The sequence below is a fragment of the Nerophis lumbriciformis genome, linkage group LG07 (assembly GCF_033978685.3).
Source record: "Nerophis lumbriciformis linkage group LG07, RoL_Nlum_v2.1, whole genome shotgun sequence".
Lineage (NCBI taxonomy): Eukaryota > Metazoa > Chordata > Actinopteri > Syngnathiformes > Syngnathidae > Nerophis > Nerophis lumbriciformis.
The window spans coordinates 25620667-25642166 of NC_084554.2; the positions used below are offsets into that span (position 1 = coordinate 25620667).

Consider the following 21500-nt stretch of genomic DNA (forward strand, 5'->3'; position numbering starts at 1 on the left):
AAGTCTAACTTCGAGACTCAATCATTTCAGAGAACATCTGCCACTGAAATATTGATGCTTTTATTTTTCTAATACTTTTTCAGAACTTTATTTCAACAGTATGATACAAAATAAACACCATTCAGAACGGCAACAATACGAAGATATAGAAAAAATCTCTATATTTTTTTCAAATTGTGTACATAAAAATATTTACATTTGACTTTCCAGACAAAAATCCAAGATAACTACTATTAAAAATGTGTTCTGATTATGATTTACAGTATTTCCGCGTGGTGTTTCTACGCTCTGCTGACGTCACACACCGACACGCCCTTTTCCTCCCTAACAAATGGAGAAAGATGGCGCCCACTCACGTCCTGAGATGCTGTCAACGGGGATTAGCATGGATACCTGTGATTTTTATCGCTCTGGTCATTTGCTGGTCCTATTATGCTTACGTGGTGGAGCTGTGTGTATGTAAGTGGGCATCTTGCCGCCACCTTTCATCTATTTTAAACCCCGTTTAGAGCCGCCTTTTCCATACCATTGTACGCGATACAGACAGCCGCCGTTCGTTCGCCAGTAGGAAGTAAACGGACGGACCGCAGCCCAATAACACAACTTGTCCGCATTGTTCGGAGTATACTTATTATTACAATTATTTCATGTTGTACACCAGACAAACTTTTTCTTGTGCTGTGTTAATGCCTCAGCTTTAGTGTCGAGCTCGGTAGAAAAGTGGACATCCGTTTTGGCTTCATTTAGCTCCACAAGCTAGCATTTAAATTGTGTCAAATGTGTGGTTTTGTCAGCATTTATCATCCCTAAAAAGAACAAAACGTGATTATAACAACGATTTGTTTAACTGCCGGCTCCAAAATTGTCAAAAACAATCAGAGAAACAGATCAAACTAAATGATGTGCTTTATAAATATACTGTTGAATGTGTACATTCATGCAATGCAGCAGTTCGTTGTGTTAAAATGAACCTACCCGAGCATTCATCCATTCATTTTCCATCCAGCTTCTTTTCATGATTGTCACGGATGAGCTGGAGCCTATCCCAGCTGTCTTTGGGTGAGAGGCAAGCTTGGACTAGTCCCCTATCAATGACAGGGCACATACAAACAACAATGAAAGGGAAACTGCAGCTTGTTTGGAATTTTGCCTAATAATAACAATCCTGATTCATGACCGGAATACACACGTTTTTCTTTTTTTCTGCATTCTAACATGTAAATAAATGTTAGCAAAAGTCAGCTAACAATGAAGCCAAATAGAATTGCTCTATTTCACTTATAAAGCATTCTAAAACATCCAAAAAAAACATATATGCTGTAAGTAAATTTGTAAAGTAACATGTAATGTAACATTTACCGCCCTGAAATTGGAAGGTTGTGAGTTCAAACCCCGGCCGAGTCATACCCAAGACTATAAAAATGGGACCCATTACCTCCCTGCTTGGCACTCAGCATCAAGGGTTGCAATTGGGGGGATAAATCACCATAAATGATTCCCGGGAGTGGCCACAGCTGCTGCCCACTGCTCCCCTCATATATATATACACATACATATGTATATATATATATATATATACATACATATATATGTATATACATATATATATATATATGTGTATGTATATATATATATATATATACATATGTATGTGTATATATATATGTATATATATACATATATATATATACATATATATGTATATATATATATATATACATATACATGTGTATATATATGTGTGTGTATATGTACAGTATATATATACATATGTATATGTGTATATATATATATATATATATATATATATATATATATATATATATATATATATATATATATATAAAGCTGGATCTGCTTATCACATAGCTTCTAAAACATGTAACTCATCCTCCTTTTATTCAGGCTCAAAAATATAAGTTTCTGGATCATCATTTGTTCATAATATTCCATGCGCCTTGATGTCACGTTATTGATGGGTAAAGACAATATGAATTGCCTGAGGGGCTAGGAGATTCTGACAAGTGGTAGAAAATGGATGAGAAAGGACAGATTTAAAAAAATAATTACAAATTTAAAAAATGATTGTAAGATACATCCTCAGTGATGTGCCTGAGATCACCGGGGGTTTCGGGTCTTTCAACATCATACCCCCTCCCTCAGGTGACCCAGCCAGGGTTGATCAGACCCCAGCTTGTGTCCCAGTAGCATTGGCCCACAGTTCGCTCCTCCTGATATACTTATCTATTTATTACATTTTTTTATCTTGGGACTTCCCACGGGCCAGATTTTGGACGCTGGTGGGCCGGATCCGGCCCGTGGGCCGTAGTTTGGGAACCCGTGATCGAGAATTAACTTTCACCAGCTCATCGGCGATGCAGCAGCTCATCGACTCAGCCTGCCAATATAGCAGCATAAGCTAGATAGACCTCTGTGATCATTGCGCCGCTAAAAAGAGTTTGTCTGCGTTGGCGCTCATAATAACAATATTGCTAATACTAATTATTAATTAATATTCAGTTTATGAGATGTAAATGGAGTATTGTTGGCCACCTCCTGCTGGCCAAATTTTATGAGTTAGAATGCATAAAAAAAGAAAAACGGGTTCTTGTCTTACATAACGATTGTGAATGACAGGCCAAAATCGCCAAATTGAAAAAAAAAAAGTGCAGTAGTTCTCCTTTAACACTCACATTCCTATCTATGGGCGATGCACAGTCTGCAATTAGTCTGACATGCAGGTTTTTTTAACATGCAGAAGCCCGACTAGAACCCGGAGAAAACCCACTGCCACACATGTTCCAACACAGATTCCATTTCCTGCTCACTTTAGATTGTGTTGACTCAAGTGTATAGCAACTAAAATTAGGGTTGGACATGATTATGGCATGAAAAAAAATAATATTTTTTCCAGAATTCTTTTTTGAGAAAACAAACACACATGACAGGAATAATTCAAAACAAGGTTAGCTTTTATCTTTGCCAAAAACCTACTAAAATAACCACAATTTCCCTCCGGGGATTAAAATTTCAGCTGTTATTGTGTTTAAAAAAAATCACTTTATACTGTATATTGTAGTTTGGGGTTGCACAGATAGAATAAAGCTTCAATTTATGTTCTCTTGCTTCGATTAATTGTTTGTGTAACTAATAAAAAGTGATAAAATACAGACAGTATGGAGTGCCTGGAACTTTGAATACGCGCAACATAGTTTCCTCACAGCTGCTGCAATTGTGCGCACATGAGAACGGTGGTGTGTGGCGGCGAAGAGCGGACAGCTTTTATTTTATAAATATTGCAATTACATTTTTGATGATGTGCATTTCTAAGAAAAAAGAATTAAGTTTATGGAAAGCAGAAAAATCTTTATCTATTTTCTCTCAAATACACTTTAGGGCTATTACTCCATTAACTAATCGATAGATTACTCTATTGCAAAAATAATAAATAGCCCAAGTTGACAACATAGCGTCATCAATTTTAGATTTGTTCCCTTACTTTTGGATAGAGAAAATATGCACAAATGACAGTGATAATTCAAAACAAATTTTGGTTTTTATTTTTGTCAAAAGCTTACCAAAGTAACCCCAGTTTTCTTCATGGAATTAAAGTGCCAGTTGTTCTTTTGTTTTAAAAACTTTGTGTCTATCTGTGTTGGCCCTGCATTGAGGCGGCGATTTGTGCAGCGTGTACCCCGCCTTCCGCCCGAGTGCAGCTGGGATAGGCTCCAGCCACCTCCGCGACCCCGAGAGGGACAAGCGGTAGACGATGGATAGTTTGAAAAGAGGAAGACTTGTTTACATTCACATTGAAAGCTGCACCATTTTCAGAATTTTTTATTTATTTTTTTGCAGGAATTTTCTGGGAGTCTAAGGGGAAAAAAGTACACTATTTTTTATTTCCTAAATTGTCCGCAACATAAAAACTTGAATTTCGATATATCGCCCAGGCCTACAAAAAAAATCAATGAGTTTTGCCTTTTACAAAACAAAATAAGTGATGTTTTCTTTATTTATCTCTAGCTTCCTTGCTAAGTTTATTTTTGTCTGTGCTTGAGAAGCAACTCATTTTCTATATTTTGTTCAATATCTTCTCTCAAACCTTCCTTCTGCTGCTGTAATTTGATTACAATGTGCTGACACGACAAGTTCATGAATAGGGCTAGCAGTTTTTTAGTCTTTAAAGCCTTGGATTGGGGGTTGTAAATTGTGACAGGAATTGGAGCCATGTGCAGTCATTTCACTGAGCCCTGTAAAGATGCCCTTGACTCTGCCAAAGTGACGCCAGCGCTATTCCTCCTTTTCCATACAAGTGTATTAAAAAACCCATCAAAATAGAAAAAACTGAACCGTAAATCGATCCCAACTGGACTGTTCAGGTTGTCTTAGAAGACGTTTCGCTTACAGACGTTGAAATACAACGAAGTGAGGCCTCAGCTCACAGTTGTACAATTTGTAATAAACATTAGAGAAGCATGACAAACTGGCCAACATTTGAAGACATGCAAACAAAGTATTTACATAAAAAGATTAGAGATGTCCGATAATATCAGCCTGCCGATATTATCGGCCGATAAATGCGTTAAAATGTAATATCGGAAATTATCGGTATCGTTTTTTTAAATTATCGGTATCGTTTTTATTTGTTTTTTTTTATTTTTTATTAAATCAACATAAAAAACACAAGATACACTTACAATTAGTGCACCAACCCAAAAAACCTCTCTACCCCATTTACACTCATTCACACAAAAGGGTTGTTTCTTTCTGTTATTAATATTCTGGTTCCTACATTATATATCAATACAGTCTGCAAGGGATAGAGTCCGTAAGCACACATGATTGTGCGTGCTGCTGGTCCACTAATAGTACTAACCTTTAACAGTTAATTTTACTCATTTTCATTAATTACTAGTTTCTATGTAACTGTTTTTATATTGTTTTACTTTCTTTTTTTATTCAAGAAAAAGTTTTTAATTTATTTATCTTATTTTATTTAATTAATGTTTTTAAAAAGTACCTTATCTTCACCATACCTGGTTGTCCAAATTAGGCATAATAATGTGTTAATTCCACGACTGCATATATCGGTTGATATCGGTATCGGTTGATATCGGTATCGGTAATTAAAGAGTTGGACAATATCGGAATATCGGATATCGGCAAAAAGCCATTATCTGACATCCCTAAAAAAGATACTCATAATCCAGCATAGATAAAAAAGTTGCAGACAAGGCACTTATTTGCTTTAAAAAAAAAGCACAATTTATTGCGTAATTTAAGTTTTAGTTTCTTCACAAGCTTTTCTGTGTGTGGTTTAAAAGTTAGGGAGTTATCAGTTAGTACACTACAGCATTAATATTCATGTACCACCTTTATGACATTCCTTCCTAGACACCGCTGATATAGTCTGAGTCTTAAATGGGTTGTACTTGTATAGCGCTTTTCTACCTTCAAGGTACTCAAAGCGCTTTGACACTACTTCCACATTTACCCATTCACACACACATTCACACACTGATGGAGGGAGCTGCCATGCAAGGCGCTAACCAGCACCCATCAGGAGCAAGGGTGAAGTGTCTTGCTCAGGACACAACGGACATGACGAGATTGGTAACAGGTGGGGATTGAACCAGTGACCCTCGGGTTGCGCACGGCCACTCTTCCACTGCGCCACGCCGTCCCCTTCATGCTTGTCAGCATGAAGAACTAGCTTTAATTTCAGAAGTGAAAGGTGGACCATGTCAAAAACTTTATGCTGGGACTCAATAGCTTGTGCAAGAGATTATTCATAGCAGTAAAAAAAAGAATTGTCATCTGCATAGAAATGCATATTAGAGTCAGACACTTTTTGACCCACATCATTAATGCACAAAATGGATTAGAGGGGCCCCAAAACAGAGCCCTGTGGCACCTCTTGTGGATAGATTCACATCCAAATTGCAATTGTATTAATTCTAATTCTAAATAGTTTGTAACCTGTTTTGAAAAAGTTTTTCTTATAATTAATATACAAAAAAACATATTACGAGAATCGTGTTGAATCAAGAATCTATTCTGAACCGAATGGTATCGTGTTGCCCCAAAAAATTCCCACTCTAGAGCAAACTTTCTTGTTTAATAGAATGACTTGAATGAATGAGAATATTGCCAGGGATGCTTATAAACAATTAAAAATGCACTTTTGCTAGCCCGCATTGTGTCGTTTTGCCAATCTAAAGGTGTAACACAATTAATCTGGGTAAACTTCTTAACATGAGCGATCAAAAGCGGTAAAAGCAAATCTGATGTCGTTTTTGTAGTTTTAGGGAACGGCATGGCTTAGATGGTAAAGCGGGTTCCAGGTTTCCAGGTTCCAAGTTCGATCCCAGCTTCCGCCATCCTTGTCATCCCCGTTGTGTTCTTGGGCAAAACACTTTCCTTGCTCCTGATGGGTGGTTAGGGCCTTGCATGGCAGCTCCTGCCATCAGTGTGTGAATGTGTGTGTGAATGGGTGAATGTGGAAATAGTGTCAAAGCGCTTTTAGTACCTTGAAGGTAGAAAAGCGCTATACAGTATAACCCATTTACCATTTATTAATGTATCCTCTTTCGGCTCTCTAAAAATATGCCTGACAGATTGTTTACACAATGCTCCGTTCATTTTATTTGTCACATTTATTTTCCTGTCTTTTACAGTCACCATCCCCAGTATAGGAGAGAAGGGTAAGCTTGTGTGTTGCTTTTAAATGTGTTTTGCTGCGTTGCCGCAGCAAAATATGCTGACATTTGAGTTTTTCCTCTAATGCTGATATAAATGTTTTTCCAGTTGTATACCTCATCTTCTTCCACCTCTCTTTCGTCCTGTTTGTGTGGTCTTATTGGAAGACCATCTTCACAAAGCCCGCCAACCCTTCCAAAAAGGTAATCCAGAGGGATTCTTCTGGGGTTTTCAGGCCAATTCCCTAAAATCTACAAATTGCTTTTTGTTTTCAAGTTCTGCCTCCCCAAGAATGAAAAGGAGCGCTACGAGAAGGAGGAGCGGCCAGAATCCCAGCAAGAGATTCTGTGGCGAGCCGCCACTATCCTGCCACTTTATACCCGCACTGGAGCAGGAGGTGCGCAAACACCCCTAATGTCTCCTTGTTTATCCCACACTTCAGTACTTACCAGCTTTTGGGTTGCAGCAATCCGTTACTGTGACCGCTGTCAAGTTATCAAGCCGGACCGTTGTCATCACTGCTCGGCATGTGACATGTATGTTTTTATTTATCACTTCCATTTTCTCTTCCTTATCTGTCAAACTTTGTTGACGTGATATGTAATTGTGTTTAATCTGCTTTGTGATAGGTGCGTGCTGAAGATGGACCACCATTGTCCATGGTATGAAACCAATTCTCACATTTGTAAAAGCACAATTATTTATACCACAAACACTCACTGGCCGCAGCCACAACATTAGGTACACCTGCATCAGACCTGTCTCAAAACATCAGCCGCTGTTTACTCAGATCCTACAAATAGCTTTCTGTGTGTAGTGTAGCTTACTTACTACTTTGACAAGGGATGTCCTGATCCAATATTTTCACTTCGGATACCAATGTTGGAGCCATGCGTATTGGCCGATACCGATTACAATCCAATACAATATCAATAGAAATCATAGTACATGCTTTTATAATTCTGTAGTGTGCAATGTTAGAAAAGGCTGGATCAAGTGAAATTACTCAAATAACTATGAAATCACTTACCTAATGACAGGTTTATGCTTTTGAAGTGGATTGTTAATTTGAGTTATGGCGACACCTATATGTCACAATAATTCATTAAATTGAGGACATGATGTTGTAAATTGAATGATGCGGAGAGGTTTATTACTGGATACTTAAATACTCTTCTTCCTTGGAGACTTTGCATTTATAAGTAATATACAACTGTAATTATTTGATACTTGTTTATATTGACAAATGTGCTGTTTTAGAATGCAATATTACTATCTATCTATCTATTGTTCAATTACGGACACTTATTACTTCTGTCTAGCTTGTGTGCTGTTGTGTGTTTAGCTGTTGTTTAGCTGCGAGCTCCTGGTAGCCTATAGCCTACCATGTTCACATTTTTGTAAATGTCTTCACTAAAATACAAGAAACGATCAAGCTATGTGTTTATTGGAAGACATTTTGATGTTAACTGGCTGTCCAGCTTTGCACAAGTAAACACGCTGCAGGGCTGCTTGTATCACTGTATATGCTTATATTGAAGATATAAGACTACCCCTCTTTCTCATGACCAATTATTGTAAAATTTGTTTTTACAAAGACAAAAAACTATTGAAAACATTTTATTTTCAAGCTGCTACTGCATGGAACCTCAGCACCACAAAACAACAGTAATGTGAAAACATATGATACATATGTCTGTATTCATTGTACTTTTAGTAATGTATTGTAAATACTATAATTTTTACATGTCAGTATGTCATTTTATTTTTTTAAGGTGACTTTAATCATGTGTCTAGGGCAAAGTGTGGTCTGGGGGCCACTTACGGGTCGCGGAAAATTTTTTAAACGACTAGCCGCACATTCTAAATATACTGTACTATTACCAAGAAACACATAAAAAGCCGAAGTACAAACGAGTACAAGTTGAAATGTTGACGCTAGAAACTATGAATGCACAATTTTTTTTTCAAGCAGATACCCATAATTGTTTAACTTAGTATATATTTTTTTTTTTCTAAATGTTGTTACAACTAGTTTTTGCACACATTTTTCTGCAGCTGGCTCTGGGGCAGCTCCTTTTGCAGCAGGCATCTATGTAAACACTGTGGTATTGATGCTGGCTTTTCATGTAGCCTATAGATTTGATGTGTTGAAGCGCAATGTTTCTTTCCCTTGTTTGCAGAATATTTGGCACAAATTGCAAGCAAAATGAAAAACTGTTGTTTTCTAACTGGCATATTGACAGAAATGTTTATTCATATGCATTGTCCCTGTAACAAATAAACTACAAACATGTAAATATTCAATATCAGTTGAATAACAACTGTTAAATTGGAGTAAAAAAGGATAATATCTCTTAGCTGCTGGACAGTTTGCTAACTTTCTCAACCTTTGAGACACTTTTCCAGCAGGTCTTTGTCAGGGCTGCTTGTCTCCAGCTTACTGTTGTGATGGGAAGAAAAGCTGATTCGCTTTACGATAATTTTTCTGGCATCATTTGCTGGTTTACATGTATAATTCCTGGACCCAAAACAGAAAGTGACAGGGTTCATAATCACAGTCTTATATTTGGGTAGGTACAGAGAAGGACTGTTAATATATCTGTAGCGTTTGGATGCGGGGGATTAGATTAGGTCATAATCTAGTTTTGCATAATGTTTCAGGTTGATCTCCTCCAAAAGTGTGCGATTACACCAGAACGAATCGCTCGATTTGTTGCTAGTCACTTTGTTGAAAAGTACGGTATGGTTTGAAAACTGGCTAATTTGGCAACACTAATCCCTCATTGTCTTACTGTCTGGTAGACCAGGTGCTTATGAGGTGTGTTAAGAAGCAGTGTTATGATGCTATCTACTGTACCAATTTGTAAAAACAAGCTACATTCACACACAAAACCATTATAAAGTGTTTCGAAGCTAGGGCAGTGGTTCTCAAACTTTTTTCACCAAGTACCACCAAGGAAAAACTTGGCTCCCTAAGTACCACCATAATGACCAACATTTAAATACAGTCACATAGTAGGCTTAAGTGTTCATTAACAACAAGGCAGATGTTTTATTTACGAGTATATTTAATATTTTTGGCCACTTTAACATTACACACAGTTTGAACAGTAAAACATGTATAGGAATATAGGATAATAAAACACTGTACTTTAATCAAGTGATTATTTGGGGTACCACTAGATGGAGTACCACTTCCACAGTTTGAGAATCCCTGAGCTAGGGCGTAATAGGTAGAATCCAATCTTTTTTAGCGGTCCAAATGTATGTTTTGTTTGTGGGCGGCCACAGATAAATGAATGTTTGGCAAACACGTGGATTTTGAGTATTAACCTTCTTACCTGTATGATCAGTGTCAGACCTTGGTCCGCAGTAAGTCAGACCCGTTTACAGTGAGGTTTGGACTCTGCCGAGGCTGCCCTTTGTCACCGATTCTGTTCATAACTTTTATGGACAGAATTTCTAGGCCCAGTCAGGGTGTTGAGGGGTTTCGGTTTGGTGGCTGCAGCATTAGGTCTCTGCTTTTTGAAGATGATGTGGTCCTGATGGCTTCATCTGGCCAGGATCTTCAGCTCTCACTGGATCGGTTCGCAGCCGAGTGTGAAGCGACTGGGATGAGAATCAGCACCTCCAAGTCCGAGTCCATGGTTCTCGCCCGGAAAAAGGTGGAGCGCCATCTCTGGGTTGGGAAAGAGATCTTGCCCCAAGTGGAGGAGTTCAAGTACATCAGAGTCTTGTTCACGAGTGAGGGAAGAGTGGATCGTGAGATCGACAGGTGGATCAGTGTGGCGTCTTCAGTAATGCGGACGCTGTATCGATCTGTTGTGGTGAAGAAGGAGCTGAGCCGGAAGGCAAAGCTCTCTATTTACTTGTTGATCTAAGTTCCCATCCTCACCTATGGTCATGAGCTTTTGGTTATGACTGAAAGGACAAGATCACGGGTACAATTGGCCGAAATGAGTTTCCTCCGCCGGGTGGCGGGGCTCTCCCTTAGAGATAGGGTGAGAAGCTCTGTCATCCGGAAGGAGCTCAAAGTAAAGCCGCTGCTCCTCCACATCGAGAGGAGCCAGATGAGGTGGTTCGGGCATCTGGACGCCTCCCTAGGGAGGTGTTTAGGGCACGTCCGACCGGTAGGAGGCCACGGGGAAGACCCAGGACACGTTGGGAAGACTATGTCTCCCGGTTGGCCTGGGAACGCCTCAGGATCCCCCGGGAGGAGCTGGACAAAGTGGCTGGGGAGAGGGAAGTCTGGGCTTCCCTGCTTAGGCTGCTGCCCCCGCGACACGACCTTGGATAAGCGGAAGAAAATGGATGGATGGATGGATGGATGGGCTTCACTCTGAGATTACCCAACAGACAAGTTCTGACTACCTTTTGAAGGTTTACATTTGTTGCAGTGGTGGAAAAACTGAATTTTTGATCACAGCTCTTGCATTACATCTCATATTTGATAAGTTGAAAAGTCAATTGAGTGGATGTGTGTCTGACTCTTGACGCCTTTTAGTGCGAATACATGTTCTGGAATTTGGGCTTTCAGTTAATGCATTGCTGAAGTCTGATTGTGTAAGATAGTCTTTTCACTGAATTAGTTTACTTACTCAGTTGTTTCTCCCTGCAGAATGTCCACACGGTTAATAAGGGGGATTTAAGCTGGTGTTGCTGAGGTCCTGTCTGACTTAGGTGTGTTGGTCTTCTCCAGGGTGAACAACTGTGTGGGATTCTCCAACTACAAGTTCTTCATCCTCTTCCTGGCCTACTCGCTGCTCTACTGCTTGTTCATCGCAGCCACTGTGCTGCAATATTTCATTAAGTTCTGGACCGTGAGTAATAAATTAATCGGGCCAGATCTGGACCGCTTTGATCTCCATGAAGACTCCTGAAGAGTCAGCTGTGCTTGGCACTGAGCCGCCTCTCGGTTTCCTCTGTCTCCCTTCACCCCTCGCACTCTACCTCTGCTTCCCGTGTGTTACATCCACGTTTTTATCCACGCTTTTACCTGCAGCTCATCCATCACGGCCGTCATCTTTTTTTCTCTCAAAGCACCCACTTTGGTTTCCCCACTCGTTTATGGCGCGCCCCCTCCTTTCCCGCCTGGTGTTGCTAACAAGTCTTGTTTCTGTTTGTACTAAAGCTATGTCGGAGGAAAGCGGCTGAAAACTGTCCGAAGGTAACCCGGCCATCCTCCCGAGCCTTTTGGCTATGCAGCGCCTCATAGGTGTCAACGTGACGTGCATGCAGTGCTCAGTCTTTTTCCTCCCGTTTCCGTTCCACCCGTCATAAATGTCCCAAGTGTAGACGTGTGATTGATGCCTCTTTTGCTGTCCTTCTTGTCCCCCTAGAATGAGCTGCGAGACTCTCAAAGTGCTGCCAAATTCCATGTCTTGTTTCTCTTTTTTGTGGCGGCCATGTTCTGCATCAGTATCCTTTCCCTCTTCAGCTACCACCTGTGGCTCGTCGGGAAGAACAGGTCCACCATAGGTAACACCTTTTTTCTCTAAAATGTACACTGAATTATTTCATTGTAAATTCACAGCAAATGACTGGCTAATAATTGCATTATTTTCACAGTAACATTTACAGTAATTTACTGAAAAAAAGCATTTACAGCAATTTACTGTAACTGCAAAATTTTGGATTTTACACTTATTTACAACTAAATGCTGTAATCTCACGGTTGTAGTTTTATTGTTTTTTACATTAAAATTACAACTTTATGCTGAAACTTTAACATTTTAATTCTATTGTTAATTACTCTATTTTTAATACTGCCACCTACTGTAGAAGAGTGTGCCACGTAGTCTACGGGAACCCCTTTAGGAGACAAGTCACTTTGAATTTACAGTAATTTGTTGTGATGTTACAGAGGACTATGATTACAGTATTTTACATGTGATATAACAGTTCATATCTGTGAAATGTAAGGAAATCTTAATTTTAATTTGTAATTTATTGTAACGTTAGTCCATTTTCATTACAGTATTTTACTGTTAATAAATACAGTGAAATCCTGGTAAAAAAGTTTTTACAGTGTACCGATTATTATTCATGACCGTAGTGACCTGAATATAAGACATGTTGTCTTCTACTTAGGGTCTTGAGATTTTACATGCAGCCAATAGATATTGGCAAATGACTCTTCCGAAGCGAATCAGAGCTTTGCTTCCTGTGACTCACACATACCAGCGACCAGTGTTTGTCTTATATTTGGGTCACTACGGCATTCTGTGTTTACTGAACAACTTACATACAGTCGAATCTCGATTAATTAGTTCGGAAACAGAAAAGTTTGTATATTGAAGCAAATTTCTTCAAAAGGAAAAATGTAAACAGGAATAATGGGTTCTAACCTCGACAAAAGTCCATATTTTAGTAAAACTTTGTACACTCTGAACACTATTTAAAAGGCTATACAGTACTGTGTATCAAACAAACATAACTCTGGGTTGGTGGATCAACTTTGTATTTATTATATATAATACAAATATATATATATATATATATATATATAATATATATAAATATATATATATATATATTTAAAAACAACAAAAACTGACTGAACTTTCATCCTCATTTTCAGCTGCCCTGCCAACACGCACACACACTGTCACTAGCCCTGTGTTACAGTCACAGTTTGAAATCACAAAACTCCTTAACTTTATCAGCCAGGTCGCTAAACTGATTAGGAATAATACATTTTAAAAATCCACTTTACCTTGACTGTTAATCTTCTTGGCGTGCAGCTGAAGGGACTCGGAGGGAAAGGCAGTGTTGACAAAGCTGTGGATACTTCCTGAATGTTTCAAACCACACATTGCTTCTTATTTGTTGCTATCTTTTGAGTCATATTGAGCTAGCAAAACTTTTAAAATGTTGTGGAAAAGGCTAAAAAAAAATTTAGAAGGCACACAAAGTAGTGCAGCAGCTCGCCCACAGTGGCTGTGCTGCAAGGCACACAATGGGTGGATGTAATGTCCGTATACTGAGACAAAGTTTGTACACCAAAGCATAATTTTATGAGGTCTGTAGTTCGTACATGAAAAAGTTCCGACAATGAGGTTCCACTATGTTCTGCTGAGTGAAAATGGGGATGTAAAATATTCATCAAGGCAAATACCTGCTTATCTTTTTTTGTGTGTGTATCCAGAGGCATTCAGAGCACCCGTCTTCAGAACTGGCTCTGATAAAAATGGCTTCTCTCTGGGCTTCCGAAAGAATATCGCTCAAGTGTTTGGAGACCAGAAGAAGTACTGGCTATTGCCCGTCTTCACCAGGTAAAACAAGTAGCACTGAGTTGTTCACTCGGTTTCTATAGTTGCCATGCATATAAAAACTTTAATTTACAACAGTCAAGGAGATGGTCTGACGTTCCCCACTCGACTTGTCAATGCTGATGTGGAGCAGCCAACAGTCACCTTGCACCCAGAGCCTAATAAAAGGTGATCAATCAGAGCAATGCTTTAACCGTTTGCAAAGGCTAATTTATTTATTTATTTAAAATATTTTTTAGTGCTGTCGAAGTGACTGTGAGCCCACTCAGCGAGTCACAGAACCGCCTCCTGTGTAACGAGCAGCACGCCGACAGCGAGGGAAACCAGGTGGCGAACAGTGCCCTCAAGTCAGGTGAGCTCCTTTTGAAATATTTATTTTTGCTTGAATTGCAATTCACTCGGTGGGTGTTCTTGTTTACTTTCACAGCCGCAAGTGAATGCCACGTCGTCTCCATGGAGAGCGAATCATAACAAGGTGATTTGTTTGTGTTGTATTGGTCATAGGTCCCCAATTATACTATATTTTTAATGGTTGTGGCCACCAAATCATCTTTTCGCTCCACTTTGGAGAGAGGAGGTGCTTAATGAGGTGACTTAGAAGTTTTGTGTTATGACTTTACCAAAACCCTCATTTGGTCTTCTAAACCCCATGTATAAATCCACAATTTTATGAAGAACAGCTTTGTAAAAAAAATTTTTAAAGCAGGCTTTGCTGCACATCCTAAAATAAAGCATCTAGCTCTGCCAACTATCCGGCCATCAGTGAAAGATGTGTTTTTTAAAGATGATTTTGTTTGTCTTCCACAAATAGGCTATAATAGCATGATCCATCCAATCATCCATTTTCTACTGCTTGTCCCTTTCGGGGTCACGGAGCTGGAGCCTATCTCAGCTGCATTCGGGCGGCAGGCGGGGTACACCCTGGACAAGTCGCCACCTCATCGCAGAGCCAACACAGATAGACAGACAACATTCACACTCACATTCACACACTAGGGCCAATTTAGGTTGCCAATGATGTTGCTGTTAAAATGTGACTTTGATGTTAGCACTGTAGCTAACAAAGCTATGCTAGTGTTGCTCAACGCTTGTGTCCCCGCCCAACCCATTACAATGGGGCAAGTCCATAGTTACAGTGCACAATAGCACTTTTTAGACCACACAGTTGTGGACAAACGCAATACATTAGCATTAAAGCTCGAGACACACAAGGCAGTGTGTTCTTATTAAAACACTTCAAATACATTATCCTCTGACTTTTAAAACATATTTAAAATTGTTGCAATAATATGTGTGAGTCTGACCTTTTTTAAAGCAACAGTAGTACCTCATTTTATGAGCTTAATTGGTTATGTGATAGAGCTCTTAACTAAAATCACTTGTGTTTTAAATCAGGGTCTCCAATTGAAATTTAATACATTTAATTGGGGCTTGGGCCCCCCAAAACAGCATCATTTTAACATATAACATGCATTTAAAAAAAAATATTGTATGAAAAACAATACAATGGAACTAAAATTATTTTATAAACTAATGTAATAATGTACAGTATTTACCTGAGAGTGCTAAGGTATCTCCTTCCAGCTGCTTCTACGACAAACACATCAACAGCTTTTTTATATTTTCATGGATCGTCAGTCGTTTAGATATTTTTTTATTTATTTTTCCCCTCCTTGAGGGGGGGAACTCAGCTGGGCGGTTGCTGGTTGTTCCATCTCCATCGTTGGGGTCCCTGCAGGTGGGGTGGGTGGTTCCCGTGGCCCCGTGCTGGGTGGTCCTGCGGCGGCCGACTTGGGTGGGGTGGCCGGGGGCTGGCCTTGCCGCGCTCTTCGGGGGTGGGGGTTGGGCTCGTGGGAGCCCGGTTGCCGGTGGGGCGGGGGCAGTCTTCCCGTCCGGTTGCGGGGAGTCTCTGGACCCCCGGGCGGGGCGTCCCGCCTTTCTGCCCGTGTGGGGTGTGATCTCTCGCTGGTTTGGGGTCTGGCTGTCCCCTGCTTTTCTCGTGCCTTGTCCTCTGCCGGGTGCGTCTGTCTGCGGCCTGCTGCTGGCCCTTGTGGGCGGCGCGGTGGGCCGGGCTCTGGGGTTCCTGTCGCTGGCCGGATTGGCTGCGTGGGGGCGGTGGTCCCTGGTTCCCTGGGCATCACACCTACTGTTTGTGGGTTGGGCTCTCGGGGAGACTGGGGCCGTACTCTGGCTCCCACGCACACTGGGAGTCAAATATATTGTACATACAAATTCACATATACTCACATACATACATACATACACACATAGGTACCTACGCTCCCACATACATATACAAATACAGTACATATTTACATACTCAAAGTTCGTACATCCACACGCACATTCTTTATACAAACATACACATACACATCCTGTACATATACACATACTGTACATATACACTCACTGTACAAACATACATATACACATACTGTACATATACACTCACTGTACAAACACATATACACATTCTGTACAAATACATTCACTGTACAAACACATATACACATTTTGTACATATACAAGTACATATGCATACATACACTTATGCACATAATCACGTTTCATCAAACATATATTAACGTTGTTGCCCTAGGGTAAACTGGGTATAGCACATGGCACACTGACAAAGCTTAACCTATTGTTACTATAACAATCTACAAGGTTAATGTCTTTCTTCCCCTCCATTTTTCTGCATTCTTTCGTATCTCAAGTTATCATTACGTATATGTATTGTTGCATTTGAACAACTGTATTGTTGATAATAGAGGTAAACTATTGGTATTGTTCATTATCAATAGCGCTATTTCTATTGGTATTTGTATTGCTCCATTTGTAGTGTAATAATGCTCATTATCATTTCTGTATTATTTTTTATTTTCGCTAACTGCTTATTTGCTATCACTTTTACCATCATATTTGTACATGTCATATTTGCTGATGTTGATCTATTGTTGTTGTTGTGTTTGCTGTTGTTGTTTTTGTCTCTCTGTCTAATCCCCCTCTTGTCCCCACAATTTCCCCCTCTGTCTTCTTTTTTTTCTCTTTCTATCCCCTCCTACTCCGGCCCGGCTGCACCAAATGATAATATAAATACATTTAATAAAGTCAAATACTAATAAGGCAACAAGAGAAGTATCCTACACTTCTCTTTTGTAAAGTAAATCTGAACAGCCGATATGGGCATCTACATCAACTATATGATTTGACTGAGAAGCTGGACAGGACAAAAAAATATATATATATTTTTTTAACATAATTGGCTTGCATTACTCATTCTGCTTCAGTATGGTGCAGACTAGCAGTGATATGCTTGGTCAAGTTTTTGATGAGTGCTTTTCTGATTCAATGAGTATCGTACACTTCTTTTAAGCACTGTCCTTCACACTCACTTTCTTCCTTCCCAATGTTGAAAAAAACGGACTCAAGTCGATCTCTAGCTATAAGCTAATGCTAGCGAGTAATTTTGGTCGGCTCTTACGGGTTTCACTATGACATTATAACATTTAAGTTGAGGTACCAACTGTATATAACATATCTATTGATTTAACTTTTGTTTCTACCACAGGAGTGACTCCTGATTCATCCAGTCTGATGCCTTAAGCTGTGCGATACTTTGACTCATCACCATGGTGACAAGACAGCCCCTCTGTGCAACCTCAGAGTAACTATGGAAATGCATTCCTTTCACCCGTCAGGACGCAGAGCCATGAATATGGTGTTGGTTTTTTTCCTGCATGCAGTGACAACAGTTGCCCACCCAGGGCACATAACAAAAGCCTGTCCCCCTCTCTCTCTCTCTCTCACTCACTCACACACACACACACACACACACACACACACAAAAGTTTAATCGCAACACATATCTATAACATTGGTGAATGATGCAGGAAATCTTTTAAAAAGCTGTTTTGGTGTTTTTAACAAGTATTTTTGGTGCCAAAAGCTACTTGAATCGGCATTATGAATGCTGTGAAAAGTGGGTGAGAATCTGGAACAGTACTTTTTTGTTTTTTCGTTTTCTGTGAAGAAGGAACAATTTTTGTATTTTCTTTTTTGAAGTTTTTTTTTTTTTTTTTTAGATACAAAGATGGTAACATTTCCAAGCACAGATGTCCGCGGACTGAAGAAACGCAGAACAGGGAATATATACTTGAGTCTGTTTTTGGATGTCGGGAGCACAAGAAGGTGCATTTGCACTGCAAGGATTGTCAATGTCCATCAAACATCGGGTTGCTTTTTAGCAAGTCGGCAAAGCAACACACTGTTGATGGAGCTTTGATGTGTTTATGTGTGTGTTTGCAATGTGTAGCCTTTTCTTTCTAGTTCTATGTCACTCAAGTGGAATTTGTTCAGTTCAGCCCACAAATTAACATTTTTTGCCAAAATAAGGGCTGACCCGTCAGGAGCTCGGACTTCTGGACCTCAAGTGTTTACAGCATCTTAGCTTTACTTAACCTCTTTGGGCCAAACCGCATTAGAAGTCACGTCATGGCGCTTTACTTTCAAACTGGACCTCTTGCCTGTTTCATTGTCTGGCAGTACCGCCTTTAACTGGCAGGTGGCGACAGGGCTTCATTTTGCCTGCATACACTACATGTAGCCTCAAAAGATGTTATGATGCTTGTCAATGAAAGGAGCCTTAGCTTGTGTGTTCCAGTCAGTCAAAAATTATCTCGTTTATATTTTACGTATTAGATCAGATAATTTTGTTATATGATGGCCAACTAATTTCCCCAAGGGATACAATACCATATATGCAACTTTTTTCTTGCCATTGTTCAGACTTGTGGTGTGTTACATATTCTATCTGATCACATCCGCATGCTGGTTGCTGGATGAGCCTCCTACGTTTTACATCCCTCACTGTACGAGTTTACAGCCATTTCTTATGTATAGCTTTGTACATTGTTTTCTGTCTACATGAGAGATAACTGTTAATTGGATAAGATATGAGCTAATGCCACAAATGACTTACAAAAAAATTTACGTTGCACTTTAACTGATCTGCCAATGACATTTTTTCCCAGACATTCAAAGCTATATCCCTTATTTTCTAAAAAAAACAAAAAAACAAAAAAAACCTCATCTCTCTCGACTTTGAAATCAGAGCGTGCGTGTGTTTTTGCAATGCGTGTAAATGTGTCGTTTTGTAAAATTATTGTCTTGTTAAACAGCAAATTTTTTTACAGAAGTGTGTACGGCGGGGTCAGAATAAAGCTCCAAAGCATGGGGAAAAAAGTTATTTTAAGCATGTCGTGGTGGGAGCCTGGTGGTGACAATAGAGGTGCGTCGTGTTTGAAAGTAGCTTTTATTCTGGTGTATCCCAACTTGTTAATAAATGAAGCCATAAAAACACAAATATGCATGTCGATGAACCCCACTCAGCATTTTCCATGATGTCAGCATGAGGCGTTCTCAGGATTTCCTACCATCCATCCATCCATTTTCTACCGCTTATTCCCTTTGGGGTCGCGGGGGGCGCTGGAGCCTATCTCAGCTACAATCGGGCGGAAGGCGGGGTACACCCTGGACAAGTCGCCACCTCATCGCAGGGCCAACACAGATAGACAGACAACATTCACACTCACATCCACACACTAGGGCCAATTGAGTGTTGCCAATCAACTTATCCCCAGGTGCATGTCTTTGGAGGTGGGAGGAAGCCGGAGTACCCGGAGGGAACCCACGCAGTCACGGGGAGGACATGCAAACTCCACACAGAAAGATCCCGAGCCCGGGATTGAACCCAAGACTACTCAGGACCTTCGTATTGTGAGGCAGATGCACTAACCCCTCTGCCACCATTTATAGAAAAAAATACAGAAGAAAAATGTCCCCTATTTGTCTTATTTTTGTATCTCCACTGCAATACCTGCCCTTTAAACAGTATTAATTGTACAGGCAGTGTACATTCTCATAGTTTGAAATGTGATTGGGAGTGCATGAGAAAGTGGAAGGGAAAACACAGCTACAGTATGTGCCTACATGGTCATGTATTACTATGTACTGTATATAGCAGCAGAACCAATGTTGCAATAGTGTTAAGAAGCTTTAAAAGCACTGAGTTCACTTTAAACAGTAGGTGTAACAAGTTTCACACCAGCAGACTAAAAACCTTGCCAACATTTTAAAACTCATTCAGAGGTGAGAAAAACTGCTGTATGCTGACCATTTATGAAACTTCAAATGCAACTACATGCATGTGGGGTAATTAAAACTACATAGAGGTTGCCCACAGCCACAGTTGTTAATGTCAGTGTCTACAGTTACAGACATCAGCGGTTTATTTGTTGTACGAGACTGCGATTGATTGAATCAAGTCTTGAATTTGAGCGCTAATTAGTAATTGTATTGCAGTAAATTCCATTTCTTGTTCTATGGTTATCAGATTTATATTTTGCCTGTACTACAACTAATGGCAAAACTGATGGAACCACCAGACACGGAGGATGTTCAATAAGTTGTTTAATAGTGTAAAAAAAAAAAGGAGATACAATTATGGAATCAGTCTAATCTGAGTAAAAAGTTATGGAATGAAACTGTACATTTTCATTTCCAAAGCTAACACCTGTGTCAAATTATAACTTTTCATTGTACTGCAGTTAAAAAAAGAGTGTCCACACCTGGGAGAGCTGTTGCACCAACTACGAGAGGTGTGAAATGAAACTAAGGAGATGATCATCAAACTTCTTCAAGGAGGTAAATCAACACGCAATGTTGAAAAAGATGTTGATTGTTCACGGTCAGCTGTGCCTGAAATCTGACCAAGACAAACAACATGGGAAGGTTGTAAAAGGCAAGCATACTGGTAGACTAAGAAAAACATCAAAGCGCCAAGACAGAAAACTGAAAGCAAAATGGCCTGAAAACAGAAAATGCACAGCAAAACTAACGAAGAACAAAATAGGTGGAAACTGAAGTCACAGTCTGACCGAACGGTAAGAAACTGCCTAAAGGAAATGGGATTTAAATACAGAAAAGATAAATGAAAATCGTCATTAACACCTAAACAGAAAAAAACAAGGTTACAATGGGATAAGGATAAGCAGGACTATGGATGACTGGATGAAAGTTATAATCAGTGATGAATAGTGAATCTTCAGTAGGCAAGGTGATGATGCTGAAACGTCTGGTGCCAACCCAATGAGATTTACAAAGACAACTTCTTGAAGAAAACTTACAATTTTCTTTGACGTCTATGCCTCAGCGACTGCAAGTTGTTATAAAAGCAATTGGTGGTGCAACAAAGTACTAGTGACAACCACAATTCATTTTCTGGATTTCTTTTAGTGTTTGTTCAAGTCAGAACATTGCCAAATGACTATAGTTTTGTATGATTTTTGATATATTATTTTTAAACTGAATGAACATCCTCCAAGTTGGGTGATACCATCATTTTCGCAAGGGGTTGTGGTATTGTTTTGCGGTGGCATTAAAAAAACAATCGAAAAAATACAAAATGTTACGTGGGATGATAGGTTTGAAGTTATAACCCAAAAATTGGTTTTATAATAGGATTAC

The 21500-nt window shown here is 39.6% G+C and overlaps 1 protein-coding gene across 2 annotated transcripts; it reads left to right on the forward strand.

The window, feature by feature from the left end:
* Positions 1 to 316: 316 nt before the first annotated feature.
* On the forward strand, positions 317 to 19509 carry zdhhc20b (zDHHC palmitoyltransferase 20b). Of its 2 annotated transcripts, XM_061965601.2 has the most exons (14): positions 317 to 459; positions 6678 to 6704; positions 6808 to 6902; positions 6976 to 7096; positions 7166 to 7235; positions 7329 to 7361; positions 11402 to 11522; positions 11834 to 11869; positions 12042 to 12180; positions 13850 to 13976; positions 14052 to 14141; positions 14213 to 14325; positions 14401 to 14448; positions 17545 to 19509. In XM_061965601.2, exons 1-13 carry the CDS (start codon positions 342 to 344, stop codon positions 14442 to 14444), a joined length of 1134 nt encoding a protein of 377 aa, XP_061821585.2. In that variant the 5' UTR covers positions 317 to 341; the 3' UTR covers positions 14445 to 14448; positions 17545 to 19509. The 2 variants fall into 2 exon arrangements, with proteins under 2 accessions (XP_061821585.2, XP_061821586.2); XM_061965602.2 differs by lacking the exon at positions 11834 to 11869 and having other exon boundaries at positions 17545 to 19496.
* The last annotated feature ends 1991 nt before the right edge of the window (positions 19510 to 21500 follow it).